Genomic DNA, 14,062 nt, shown 5'->3' on the forward strand with positions numbered 1-14,062 from the left:
GTCCCCTCGTTGCCCTCTCCCTGTCCCTCTGCGCCCTCAATACCAAGAGCACCTTGCCTGCAAACGTCCCCTCTCCACTGAGCAGGGCTGGTCACCTGGGCGGTTAGAGATCCCCGTATGATCCAGAGGGTCCTCCCCACCCCACCACACAATAAGTGAGCAGTGCAGCCCCCTGCCTGAAGCAGGTCACTTCCACCCTGGGCTGGGGTGGGGCCCTGGAGGGCTTCCTGGAAGGAGAGAGCTCTGGAGGCAGAGGTGCTGCCATGTGCAGCGGCGGGGGGAGGGCAAGCTGGGCACAGGCACAGAGGCACTACCCGCTCTCCCCAGAACATGCCAGTGCAGCCTGCATAGGGAACCAATGCGCCAGGAATGCCCCCCACGCAGGGGTCACCTGCCTCACCCCTGTTTGGCAGCCCCCTCCAGCAGCCAGGCCTGCAGGTCCAGCTGGGGGTGCGTCTCCCATGAGCATCTCGCCGGCTCTGCTCACTCAGGGCCTGCCAGCACCCGCACCTCCCGGGGCCTAGAGGCAGGTAGGCCGGGTGGGGTTAAACACAAGCCAGGCACAGCCACACAGAGACCCCCACCAGGTATGGGCACTGGAGCAGTGTTCAGAGCCCTGCTGTTGCTTTTTGCCCAGGTGGAGGGGTCCCCCGTGGAGATGCCTCCTCTTCTCAGCTTTAGCAGGGGATAGGGAGCAGGTACCCGGGTCCTCAGGAGAGGGAGGACGCCGGCTCCAGAGACCAGGGCTCCATCCCTGCCTGTGCTCACTGCCCCACCACCCCAGGACGCTCCGGTGCCTCTGGTAGCAGACCCTAAGGCCAAAACCGGGTGGCTCGGACCTGGACGGTGCCCAGGGCCAGCCAGGCGAGAGCCGAGAAGAGCACTTGTCCAGGCATGACCCCAGTGAGGGCCCGTGAGAGTACACAGTGGCCCCTGGGGGCTGCTGGTGAGACCAGAGTCTTCCTGCTAAAACCAACAGGGGCCCTGACAGCCGCTGAGCCGGGGTGGGCTGCAGTGACTCAATGTGCACTACGACCCCTGGCTGTGGGGTGGGGGGCCCAGGGGTGAGGCAGGGCAGGGCCGAGGGGGGCTGTTCCAGAATAAGAGACGGAACCAGGGAACAATCCCTCCAGGGCCCCTCCCTCGTCCACCTCCCACTTCCTGCTCCTGGGGAGCGGGAGGAAAGGATGGAACAGGCCGGCTCATTCAACGGTGTGGCTGGCTGATGGCGGCTGGTGCGCGGCCTGTTCCTTGAGCTGCTGCGTCCAGCCAAGGCTCCCCCAGCTCTGCGCCGCTCAGCCTGGAGCCCCCAGGGAGGGGTGCTCTCGCCACCCCAACACAGCTCCGCCTGGTCAGGCTGCTGCCTCCCTGGAGCCCTGCCTGCAGGCCCGCCCAGCAACTCGGGAGATGGCGGCCTGGCCCCATCTGCCTCCCTCCAGGCCCTTTGGGTGCGCGACCTGGGTCCCTGTGGCCCAGGGCACCACCCCAGGGGCACGGAAGCCCTCTCCCTCTCAGGGTCCCCTTCTCCATCCTCCCAGGAGCACAGCCTGGACCTAATGCCGTCCAGGACAGGATCACGGCCAGGAAGGTGGCCACGCCTGCCCTCGGGGAAGAGGGCATGGAGGCACTGTAGAGGGGACCCTCCCTCCTGGAGTCCTCTCCCTGCACGGATTTCTGCAGCCCTTGGGCAGAATTGCCAGGGGGGGCTGGACCCTGCAGGAGCATTCCCAGTGGCAGCAGTGGGAGCCGTGGCCCCCACAGAGTTCCGATGGCTCATCTGCCTCCCGGGTGCTGTACCTTGCTGGAGTCGGGGGGTGGGGGCCGGTGGGGGCCGGTGGGGGCCAGGGCTCCAGTCTCCACCCTCACCAGGCCAAGCCGTCCCTCCTCTTCCAGGAAGGGCCCGCATCATTGTCCTGGGGCCCCAGGGGTGTCACAGCACCCCTCAGCCTCCCAGCCCCACCTGCCCCCAGCTGCCTCTCTGAGCCCCCCAACACCAGGGCCTCGAATGCTCTGAGGGGGGGTGTTCAGCCTGTGCTGCAGAAGGCACGGTGGGGGCACGCTCCGGGACCAGGCAGGGGACCAGGCTGCAGGGGTTTGGACAGAGCCACCAGGCTCGAGTGAGCTGTGCTTCCGTCGGCGTCCTGCCGTGCTAAATATAGCAGACAGGGAGGGGAGTTTCCGGTTACAGCCCCCCCGCCCCCCTTGCTGGGAAATCAATGCCAGCTCCGTAAGGCCAGCAGCGGTGCCTGCTGACCCGCCCATCGGGCTGCAGAGCAGAGTGAGGGGCTGGACCGCACCCAATCCAGGTGCCCTGTGCCGTGTCCCCACCCGCCCAGAGCCCTGCCCCCCATGGCCACCATCGGTCCCTCCGAGGCCGTGGGCAGCACCTGCAGGTCAGCCCAGAGGGCTGGGGAGCTCGAGGCAGGCATCATGCGGGCTGCAAGGGAGGGAGGCACAGGGGGGCGGCCCGGAGCTGGCAGAACTGTCCCTTGCATCCCATCCTGTGAATGTCCCACCGGGGCGTCCCCTGGGCAGGGTGAAGCTCAGGCTGGCCAGGACCCCGCCGTGGCACAGCCTTTGGACACCCCACACACCTGAAGGCCTCTCCCCAACAGCCCCGTCGCTGGCCCAGCCTGGTGCTCACGGCCCCACCTGGGCCGCAACCGCATTTGCATACAGGTGGTGCTGCCTGTGTGGGCCCCTGCGGCACAGCCTCCTCCAGTGCCAGGTCCCCCCGGGGGCTGGCCAGCACCATGCTGGGTGAGTGCCAGGGGGCAGTCCCTGCCTCCCTGTGCCACTCTGTGGGGCACAGAAGCCCTCTCCCTCTCAGGGTCCCCTTCTCCGTCCTCCCAGGAGCACAGCCTGGACCTAATGCCGTCCAGGAGAGGATCGCGGTCAGGAAGGTGGCCACGCCTGCCCTCGGGGAGGTCAGAGGGTATGCCCAGCAGGAGGGCAGCAGGGCAGGGGCTGGGGCGCCATGCTCCACCACACGAAGCGCCTGCCGGCCTGAGCTCCGCCGGCGGGGTGGGAGTGGGGAGGGCGGGAGGGCAGGACGCCCCATCTCAGCAGGAGCCGGAGGCAGCATGCCCTCCTGCCACCCCAAGTGCGCGGGGGACCCGGGGGCAGCTGCATGCCTCTCACGCAGCCCAACCCTCAGGGCAGGCCAGAGGGCAAGGCCAGGGCACGCAGGGCGGGGTGCTCAGGGCTTGCGGGCCACCCCACACACAGGCCGGCCGAGCCCCCGGTCTGGGCTGCTGGGCCAGGCTGAGGCAGTCCGCAGCGTGCCCGGGGCATGGCCTGAGCTAGGGCCACGCCAACACCACTGGCCCCGCGTCCCCACCACGTGCCGGCCCCTCCTCTTGGGGCAAGGCTGCGGGCACTGCTGCATGTTCCGCAGGCCAAGGGCCCGGGCGCAGGGAGGGCTGCTGGGGGCACCCTGCTCCTGGAGGGGCTCTAGCCAACCCCCCCCCCCCCCCGCCGTCAGGATGGGGACCCTCTCTTGCCCCGGGGTAGGGCACACTCTGCAATGTGATCCAGTGGAGCTGTCCCCACCTCCTCTCCACTCTCGAGGGTGAGGGTGGGTTCTGCCACCTCTCCTGGGAACACAGCTCGTCCTGTGAGCGAGTGACCAGCAGGCCCAACCCCAGGCCTGCCACCTGCCCGCCCTGAGTGCCTGGCCTGGCTGAGCCCCGGGCCCCACCCCTCCCTGGGGGCAGGACGCCCAGTCTGGCCCCGACCGGCCCCACCCGCTCTCCGGGGGCCCTGACTGGCCTGGCTTGGTCCTGTGCTCCCCGACAGCTGCTGCGGTACGGCTGGGGGCACCCACAGAGCCTGCGGCACCCCAGAGCTCATCTCAGGGAAGAGCTGCCGCCCCGCCCCCCACCCGGTCCCCTGAAAGCCAGTCGGAGGCTGGAGCTGTGCGAGCCTTTATTGGGTCTGCAGGGTGGGGAGCGAGTGGCCGCCTCTGCCGAGGACCCCTGGAGTCTCACTGGAGCCCCAGGCAGGGGCCACCTGGCTGTGGAGCCAAGAGATGCCAAAGATAACCCCGAGGGTCTTGGGGATGTCCGGGTCATCCGCGAAGGCCTGGGCGGCGTCCAGGGGCAGGTGCACGACCTCGATGAGCTCCCCCTCCTCGGCCAGGCCCCCGCCCCGCCCGCTACGCTGGGCATCTGTCACCTCTGCGTAGAACATGGTCTGTCTGGAGCCAGTCAGTCCTACTCCAGACCTACGGGTGAGACAGGGTCTGCTGAGCCACCCGCGGTGGCCCCGCCCACTACCCCTGTCCCCTCCACGGCCCTCCAACCCCCTCCCCTCCACTCCTTCCAGCACTCTGGTGGGCGGGACGCTGGGACACCCCCTCCCAGCCAGACTCCCCTTGACGGGGGGGGCGGGGAACCTGTGAACGTGAGGGGTTCCCCTTCCGTGAGGGGGTTCTGTCAGACCAAGGAGCGTTTTGCAGATGTGATTAAGGACCATGATCAGTTGACTTGAGGTGGCTGAAAGGAACAGTCTCGGGGCAAGCTCTCCAAGGAGGTTTTTGGGTTTAGAGGTGGATTCAGAAAGTCCATCCTGCCGGCCCTGAAGACGGAGTGACCCCTCCACGCCGGCAGTGGCCACAGGTAGGGGCCTGCAGGCTGCCGCTAGGAGTGACAGTGGCCCTGCCAACACTCAGTGACGGGACAGGCCCCCGCTCACACAGCCCCCCGAGCCCTGCTGAGACCGCAGGCCTGGCAAGGCTCAAGCAAAGGACGCCACTCACAGGCAGAACCCCGACCCCCAGAAACCGTGAGGCTGCCAACAGGACATGTTTGAAGCTACTAAGTCTGTGGCAGGCCCCTGTCCCCACTCCTGCGGGGCCAGCCAGACCGCGGCCCGCACCTAGGGCCCAGGCTGCCCGGGAGGCGAGGACAGCAGCCTGGCACGGCCAGTGTGGTGAGCGCTCCCCACTGGGCATGGGCAGGCCTGGCGGCAGCATGTGCTGCAATGGCCTGGCGTGAGGCAGGGTGGCAGTGAGGGCCCAGGCCCGGTCCAGCGGTCCTGGCTGGAGAGGGGTGAGAGGAAGTGCCCTCCCTCGGTGGGCAGTGGCCAGAGGGAGCTGCTGGAAGCCAGGCGCGGCGGCCCCCCCTGAGGCAGCAGCACGCGTGGGTGGGCAGGACCCAGAGGGGACGGCTGGCCAAGAGGACCGGGCAGCGGGGGCCAGGCTGGGCTCCTGAATGGCGGGGGGCTCAGTGCAGATCTGGGGAGGAGGAGGAACCAGTGTGTCTGGGGAGATGCCCAGGGGTGACGGAGCCCTGGTTCGCCCCAGGTGTCAGGGGGCACGTGCCAAGGCCAGCCAGAGGCCTGCGGGGTGGGGGCTGCCCCCAGAGATGTGCCCAACACACAGGAGCAGACGTGAGTCTCCCCGCCCCCAGGAGACCAACCCCCACCCCGGCTGTTTCCCCGCCCTCCGCCCTCATCCCCCGGGACCCTTCCTGACGGCCCATTTCCAGCTGCGCCTGGACGGGAGGGGCGGCCAGTAGGGCAGCCAGTCCTGCGTCCTGCACTTGGGGAGGGGACCGGCCCCGCCTCTGGCCCAGGCCAAGAGGAACATGCCCAGCCAGGCTGCCCAACGCCTCCCTCATGGTCCTAATGTCACGGCCCTCGCTGGGTGCCCTACGCCTTGTCACCTGTGACTGGCAGGTGAGTGGCCTGGCTCACCTACAGGGCCACAGACAGGGAGCCACAGGCCCTGCTATAGGATGGGGGGGCCCGCTGTCTGTCCAGCCCCCCGTCAGGCCTACAGGGACAGGTGCCTTGCCCTCTACTCCGCCCAACCTCCAGTCCCACCTCCCCAAAGCCACACCCTCCTCTCCGAAATGCAGGTCTGAGCAGATGTTCACTGCCCAGAACTCTCCGTGGCTCCCTAGCACCTTTGCGATCAGGCCACAGCCCAGAGGCCCTAAGAACCCCTGCAGCCAGGGCTGCTAGACCACTCCTCCCCGAGCCTTTGCCTCGCAGCCCTCCGCAGGACTCCCCCTCAGACTCACCGCCCAGGAGGGCCCCGACCTCCCCTGGGCGCCTCCCACCTGCCCTCCATCCAGCCTGCCCCGCAGCTGCCCACCGGCAGCACCTCCTGGAGGCCAGGCCCCTGGGACCCTCCCCGCCCCCAGCAGGGCAGGCCAGGAGGTTGGGGAACAGGGACCACGGGGCAGACACCTGTGGAGAACCAAGGCCTGCCCTTCACACCCCAGCCCTTTGGCACCGCTGAGCAGGAGGGCCCAGGCTCAACAGCGAGGGGGCTGGTGGGGACAGCGACGCCCTGGCCTTCCCCCAGGGGAGGAGGGGTCCCCGCCCTGCAGGGGCGACGTTGGGCCTGGTGCTCGGCTTGGGAGGGGCCATTGTGAGACTCAACTGTGAGACTCTCCTGCTGCCCCCAGACCTTGCCGGGGTCAGGGACCCATCACAGTGTCCCTGGGACGGGGACAGGCTTTACCCCAACATCCTGTCCTGGGAAGGTGACCCCAGCTGATGGGCCTCATGGGGGCGTGAGTAGGGGTGGGGACGTCTGAGCTTTGGTGGGGACTGCAGGCCGTACCTCCCCCCCGTCCCCCAGAGCTGGAGCCCCCACCCCAGCCCAGGACTCGCCCTTCTCTCATTCCTGAGCCACCATCTGAGAACCGAGCTGTGACTCACCCCCACCCCCAGCGCCCGGTGCTTAATCCCACAGGAAGTGGAGGCATCTGTCAGCAGCAGCTGCCACCCGGAGGCTGGCCCCACACGGCTAGGGGCCGCGGGGTGGGGGCACGGGCCGAGCTTGCTCCAGAATGAGCCCCGAGAGCCCTGGGTTCCGGCCTGGCTTAGGATCTGAGGCAAGTTCTGACCAACCCTCCCCCAGTGCCATGTTGAAAACAAGGAGGAATCTGTCCTGCTTACATACCCCCAGGGACGGGGTGCTCACTCTCTTGCAGGCAGCCTGCCCCATTCCCTGGGCCACGCAAGAGCAGGACGCTCTGCCCCAGCCCACTGTCCTGCCCGCACACTGCAGGCCCACACGCCTGGCTCCACTCACCGGTACGTGGCGACCCGCCGCAGATCAGAGGGGGCCAAGCGGTAGCCACACTCCTCCCAGGCCTCCTTGCAGGCCACCTCCTCCAGGGAGAGCCCTGGCTGGTCCACAAGGCCGGCACAGAGCTCAAACGTCACCCCTGCCGAGCCCGGCAGTGCCGGCTGCAGTTCCCGGGGCCCGTCCTGGTCCACAGCTGCCAGGGACCCTGGGAAGCGGCGCTCCACTTCGCCCGCGTACACAGCTGGCCGGGAGGGGGGCAGACCACGTCACAGCCACGTGGTGGCCAGCCCCTGTGATCAGCTCCGGGCCAGACCCCCTTGCAGGGCCTCAGTTTCCCCTGGAGCCCCTCCCCACATCTGCATTGAGACCTCCAGGACCACAGGGGCCTGGGGGTGACTCTGCAGCCTCCCTCCCGCCCTAGCTGGCCTCACCTGGCCGGAACTGCTTCACCAGCACCAGGCTCCGCTGAGAGGAGTTGAGCATGAGAATGGCCACACTGCGGACGGGAGGGGCTCAGCGCGGAAGCAACCCCCGCCTCACCTCGCTGGGGCCCCGGCTGCCGTCCGTCTGCTCCTGCACGCCCACCCCACCGCCCCAACAGCCCGGGGGAGTCGGGCCCCTTGCTCAGATGGGGAGGCTGAGGCCCAGGCAGGGCCAAGGCCACACAGAGCCAAGGTAGGACCCAGAACTACTGGGGGCCGGGGGTCAGGGTGACAGCAGCTGAGACCAGGTGACCGACAGCACATTTGGCCCCTGCTGGCCAGCTGTCCACCAGCCCCACTCCTTGAGCCACACGGCCATCCATCCCGTACCCCGGGATGGGGGGGTGGGCACCAGGAAGCCTCTCCCGGCCCAGAGAGGGCCTGCCCGCCCCGCGGTCCAGCTGTCCTGAGCCGGGACCTGACTCCGCCTCCAGGCCTCAGCCTGACCCTCAGGGACCGGAGGCCGGGCTGAGAGAGGATGTTTGGAGACCCCTGAGGGAGCACGGGGCAGGGAGGGGTGGGCTCCGCCCCTGGGCCGGTGGTCGCCTGGGCATCAGTCCTGGGCTTCCCCACTGGCTGAGCCAGGGCTGGCTCTCACCTGTCATGTGTCTTCATGAAGTCCCACGACTTCTGGACGCCATTCTGAAAGAGGCAGGGCAGCAGTCAGCGTGAGCCAGAGGCCACCAGCACGGACAGAGCCCTGGTAGCCGAAGAGGCCAGACAGACCCGCTGCACCCGGTCCCCCTGGGGCCTGCTCGCCAGGAGCTGCGGCAGGGGTCGGGAGAGCAAGCAGCCCGGGCGGGGCGGGAGGTCAGGGACAGCCCGATGCTGCAGGCAAAGGCCATGGAGCACCGCCCAGCCCAGGCTGAGCAAAAGAGCCTGCAAAGAGATGTACGCTGTCACCAAGTGTAGGAAGGACTGTGGAGGCTACAGGGGAGGGACAGGCATGGCAACCTCACAGGGATGGTCGGGGTCCCCATGGGGACAGAGCAGAGGTCAGGTTTTCGCTGCGGCAGCTCCCTTGGGCCACGGAACACAGGGAGATGGGGCAGGAGGGGTGGACACCAGAAGCAGCCGGGGTGCAGCAGCTCCCAAGCAGCAGGGAGGTCGTGACTCAGTGACACCCCCTCCCCCACCTGGCTTCTGGCTTGGGCTCTCCCCCACATCCTGCTCTGTACATCCCTCCCCCTGGCTGCTCCCCCAGCCTGGGCACCCCACGCCCAGGCTCCCACACCCGGAAGGCACTCAGTGGATGGAGGAGGCTGGGCCCCTCGTAGCACCCAGCTTTGATGCGACCGACCAGGGCGAGAGTGCTCCCACCCTGGGGGCTGGACCTGGGGCCCTGGGGACCTTCCCCACAGCTGCCGGTCTCCAACACGCTCGGCCCATCTGCCACTCAGCCGCTGGTCAGCCCTGAGGCCCCGGCCAGCTGCTCACCCCAGCCTGGGGGCTCTGTCGGGCTGTGCAATGGACAGAGGCCCGAGCACCAGAGACACAGAAAGTGCAGTCAGGGCTGCAGAAGAGGGACGATGCCGAGAGACAGCCTTCCTGAGGACTTCCTGGAGGAGGCGATGGGAGGGGGAGGGCATTCCAGACGGGGGCCTCACGGGTGGAGGTGGGGCTGAGGGGAGCGAGGAGCGAGGAAGATGGTCTGGGCCTGGCCGGGAGGCAGAGGCATCGTGGGAGGAGAGTGCAGCAGCCTCAGTTCCTAAGGAGGGGAGGGCCACGTCCTGTGCAGGTCCAGCTGCCCGGAGGGCCGCAGAGACACCACCCCCAAGAGGCGAGCCCAGGCCTGCCTGGCACGGGCCACCCCAGGGCCAGCCACCCACCCAGGGCAGGCTCCAGGAAGGCCTGCCCCTCCCTGCCGTTGGCCACACACCTACTGTGTCCCCAGCCCGCCCCTCCGAGTAAGTGTCCCCCGTGCAGGTCTCAGCTCAAGATCAAAAAGTCAGACCCTTAGGTCCAGCCAGGGCGAGGTGCAAGGAGGTGCAAGGAGGCCCACGGAGGCCCACGGAGGCCCAGTAGGAGGGACAGGACTGGGAGCAAACGTGGTCAGTCTGCCTGTCCGCCAGGCCTCCCTGGCTGGGCCCAGCAGATAACCAGGGGCTGCCCTGCCCCGGGCTGGCATACACTGTACAGCCCACGGTCCCTTGGGCCCTGCGGAAGTGCTGCCCCAGCCCGTGTGCACCTCAGCCTGACACGTGGCCCGGCCGCCCTGGGCCACCTGCTGCCCCAGAGCCCCAGCCCCTTGGTGGCTGTGCAGCCACGAGTGGGCATCTTACATCCGCCAGCCCCCTGCTCCAGGCCAACGTCAGAAAGGGGCAGCAACGCCCCGTCCCCACCCTCTGTCCCCGAACTGACCCAGCTGCTCACCCGGCCAGAGCTGCCCATGCGGCTCCGTCCTGAGGAGAGGAAGCCCCTGTGGTCCAGAGCCAGTGGGACCCCCCCAAGAGGGCGAGTGGGGGGCACGGGGTCTCTTTCAGGCGGGAAAGGGTCTCTTTCAGCAAGGGTCACAGTGCTGGCAAGAGGCACAGCTCGGACGTGATGGGGGACGGGAGGCAGGAGGCAGCAGGCAGAGGGGCACGGAGACCCGGACCTCGCCCTGACTGAGGCTGTGGCCGGCGTGGAGGGGCCCTAGCGGGGCGACACCCCGGAGCGGGCAGAGCAGACAGCAGAAGCTGCCCCGGGACCAGGCAGGGCTGGGCATGGGGGCAGCAGGAAGCCGGCCCGGGCCACTCACCCACCCAGCAAGCATTCCTTGTGAACCTTCTATGTGCGCGGTGCCAAGAGGCAGTGTGGCCTTGCCGTCCTGGCTCCTGGTGGGAGGAGACGCCCTGGGAGGTGAGGAGAACTGGTGGAGACTCCAAGGAGATGCCCTCCCTGCCAAACTCCCCAGGGAGGAAGCCAACTTTGGGAGTCCTCACCGCTCCCTCTCCTGCCTCCCCTCTGCTCAGCCTCTGTGCCCCATGCTCCTTCCTCCTCGGCCCAGCTATCTCCTCTTTCAATTCCCAGCATGGAGCCACCACCTCCAGGAAGCCTTCCCTGATCCCCAGGGCCACCAGTGGGGTGAATCCCGCTGCCAAAAAGGACGGATGGGGCGAGCGGGAAGGTCCGCACGGTACAGAGCTGTCACCCAAGACAAGCTGTCGCACCCCCAGCAACGCCTCCCTGAAGGCACATGTTCCTCTCCTGGCACCTCCCCGGCCTGGGGATTCACCGGGACTGGGAACCTGGGAGCTGCAGGCAGAAGCGGGGCCGCCGGCGCGAAGGGCGTGGCCGGCGGGGCGTGGGGCGTGGCCGGCGGGGCGAGGGGCGTGGCCGGCGGGGCGTGGGGCGTGGCCGGCGGGGCGTGGGGCGTGGCCGGCGGGGCGTGGGGCGTGGCCGGCGGGGCGTGGGGCGTGGCCGGCGGGGCGAGGGGCGTGGCCGGCGGGGCGTGAGGCGGGGCCCGCGGGGCCGGCGGGGCGGGGCCGGGGCCGGCGGGGCGTGGGGCGGGGGCCGCGCGCGGGGCGGGGGCCGGGGGCCGGGGGCCGGGGGGTGTGGGCGGGCTCACCTGGCGGTAGTGCAGCGTGAGCGGCCGCAGGTAGGGCGAGGCGACGCAGCGGCCCACCGTCACCCCCTCGATGCGCTCCATGGCTGCGTACGGGGCAGGCCAGGCGCGGGGCCGAGTGCTCCCCGGACGCGAGCGGGAGGGCGCGGGCCTGCGGCTCTGGGCATGCCCAGTGGGCTGCGGGGGTGGCGGGGCGGGGCGGGGCTAGGCGGCGGGGCGCCCAGGTGGCCCTGCGGTGGGCGGCGCTCAGGTGGGACGCGGGCGCGGGGGCGGGGGCGGCGGCGGCGGCACTGGGGACCTCTCACGGCCGCAGCCCCGCGATTAGGGCCTCGGGAGGAGACGCGCCGCAGACCGGCGCGGGGCGGGCGAGCAGAGCCCACGCGAAGGGGGAGCCGCGGGAGCCGCGGGACGGGCCCCCCTCGAGGTTCCTGCGGGAAGGGCGGCTGGGGGCCGGCCTGGGCTGCGCTGCCCACCTGCCCCACGTGGCAGCAGCTGCTCCCGGTCTCCGGACCTGTCCCTGCTCCACCCAGAGCAGCTGCGGCTCTCTCCTCCAAGATGTCCCACGCCCACCCTGCTGACGCCCCTCCCTGGCCGTGGAGGGGCCCCAGGCAGCTGGAGTTCTTCCTTGGGCATGGATCCTAAGGACCACCCCCCCAGTGCCACCACTGCCTCCCCAGGAGCAGGTGAAAAGCCGTGGGTTCGGGGAGCTGGGCCCCGGCCTGCACCTGCTCTCTGAACTATGGCTCAGGGGGCTTGAAATTGACTCCCGTGTCTGTAGCTACAGCTGTGTAACAAAACACTCCAAAACTTAATGACTTACAGCACCCACTTGGTAGTGTCTCTGCCAGTCGGGGTTGCTCCAGCTCAGCGAGGCAGCTCAGCAGTGCGGTCTCTCTGCAGTTGTCATCAGGTGGCGGGGGCTGGTGTCATCTGAAGGCTAAGCAGGGCAGGCCGACCAGATGCTTCTTCGCCCCGTGTTGGTGCCTCAGTTGGGTGGCTGGAACCGCCGGTGGAGGCTGGCCGGCCCCCTGCATGCTGGCTTGGGCTTCCTGGAAGTATGGCAGTCCCAGGGCGGTCAGATTCCTCCCCGGAAGCTGGACGTAAAAGGCCACGTATTATATGATGCCATTTATATGAAGTGTTCATATGAGGTAAATCCATGGAGACGGAAGGCAGGTTAAGGGCTGCCAGGGGCTGGGGAAGAGGAGCATGAAAACAATTGCTTAATGGATGCTGGTTTTCTTTTGGGGGTGAAGAAAATATTCTGGAACTAGGTAGCCAGGGTGGTTGCACAGTGTTATGAAGATACTAAATGCCACTGAAGTGTTCACTGTCAAATGGTTGAAGTTATGTGGATTTCAGTTCAATTAAAAAAAATTTTTTTTTGCAGAGACGGGGTCTCACTATGTTGCCCAGGCTGGACTCAAACTCCTGGGATCAAGCTATCCTCCCACCTCAGCCTCCCAAGTAGCTGGGACCAGGCGTGCACCAGCTCTGTTCACTTTTTTTAAAAAAAGGAAAAATAGCAGTGAGGCTGTTCAGGAACATTCCGTGCAGGCCGTGGCCACCCAGCCCTGTCTCCCCACATGCCCTTTCCCTTCACGCCAAGGCCACGGTCCGCACACACATCCTATACGTGGACCTGAGGACAGGGCGCGCCTGGCGTCCCTCGGGGTTGGGAGGACAACAGGCAGGGGAATCTGCCATTGTACCGAGTCCCTGCTGTGCGCAGGGCGCTAGGAACTGGGGGTTTAGGGGCAGGCCCAGCGACCCCAAGCAGAAGGCCTCAGGACAATACCCCAGGCAGCAGAGGGGGGCCCGGGCAGCCTCTCTAAGGACACGACACTCTCCAGAGGCCTGAAGGACCCAGGAAGGAAGAAAGACGATGTCCCACCTTTGGTGGTTGTCCGGGTGGGGGGTGCACACGCTGGCCTTGGTCCCTCCCCATGGAAGTGGGCGGGAGAGGAGGAGGAGCCTGGGAGGGGCTCCAAGAGAGGAAACAGGAAGGTGCTGTGGGGCCCAGGGGCCTGAGCCACCAGGGACCTCTGGAAAGCCACCTCGGGTTTGGCAGTGTGGAGACAATGGAGACCCCGCCACATACAGGTTCAGAGGCGCGAACAGACGCCTTGTGGGGGCCGGTGGGCTGGGCCCGGCCCCCGTTCCCCGGGGCTGCCAAAGCCAAGCTCGGCAAACCCAGCACTTGCCGCAGCAGGGACTTCCCACCTGGCGGCTCCGGCCTTCTGTTCTGTTCCAGCGCTCCCTGCCGGTTCCTCTGCCGGCACCGCCCTGTTTTATTGTGGGGCTTTGGGGCACCTTCGTGTTTGGTGCAAGTTCCTCTAGTGTCTTCCCCCAAAATTAGCATCTTTATTATTAGCCTTGATTTTGCCTTACGAATATTAGAACAAGTATAATAAGATCAACTACTGGAACTTCCGCTGGGAGAGACTGTCCCCACAGCTCCGCGTGTGCCCAGAGACACTCCCCGTCCCTGGGTGCCCCGTGCGGGTTTGGAGGCGCGCCGCTGGGTTTGCATGTTAGATGTGAAATGATACACGCACAGCAGTGTATAAACGGTGTTTGTTAAAGGTTATGAAATCGCATGTTTCCGGGACCCGGGAAGCTGCCTGGGGGCCCGCCCGCACAGAGTGAGTGTGTCCAGGCCTTGCGTTCGTGCCCCCTGGCTTTTCGGGCCCTTTAGGTCCTGTACATGTCCCCGAGCTATGTTCCTTTTTGTCTTACCGAACCGCGTGGCCAACTCAACTAGCCAGGGCAGGGAAACTGAACAGTCTCGGGATTAGGTGGCTTCAGCCCCTGCAGCCTTCCCCAGACCCAGCTGGGGCCTCCGTGGGCAGGAACCGGGCAGAGCTGGAAGACCCAGGGCCTGCACGCAGTTAGGGCATCTGGTGGGGCTGGGGGGCTGCTCTGGAGTTCTGCCTCTAAACCCACTGGGGCCCCGCCCCAGTCCTCCCGTGTGCCAGGCACGGGTCA

General features: G+C 67.6%; 1 protein-coding gene across 1 annotated transcript; it reads right to left on the minus strand.

The window, feature by feature from the left end:
* Positions 1 to 3,910: 3,910 nt before the first annotated feature.
* On the minus strand, positions 3,911 to 11,217 carry NUDT14 (nudix hydrolase 14). The gene is made up of 5 exons (XM_069465334.1): positions 11,078 to 11,217; positions 8,126 to 8,169; positions 7,477 to 7,541; positions 7,049 to 7,286; positions 3,911 to 4,225 (listed from the first exon to the last, which is right to left on the minus strand). Exons 1-5 carry the CDS (start codon positions 11,156 to 11,158, stop codon positions 3,928 to 3,930), a joined length of 726 nt encoding a protein of 241 aa, XP_069321435.1. The 5' UTR covers positions 11,159 to 11,217; the 3' UTR covers positions 3,911 to 3,927.
* Between the last annotated feature and the right edge of the window lie 2,845 nt (positions 11,218 to 14,062).

Source organism: Eulemur rufifrons, chromosome 2, assembly GCF_041146395.1.
Source record: "Eulemur rufifrons isolate Redbay chromosome 2, OSU_ERuf_1, whole genome shotgun sequence".
NCBI classification, from domain to species: domain Eukaryota; kingdom Metazoa; phylum Chordata; class Mammalia; order Primates; family Lemuridae; genus Eulemur; species Eulemur rufifrons.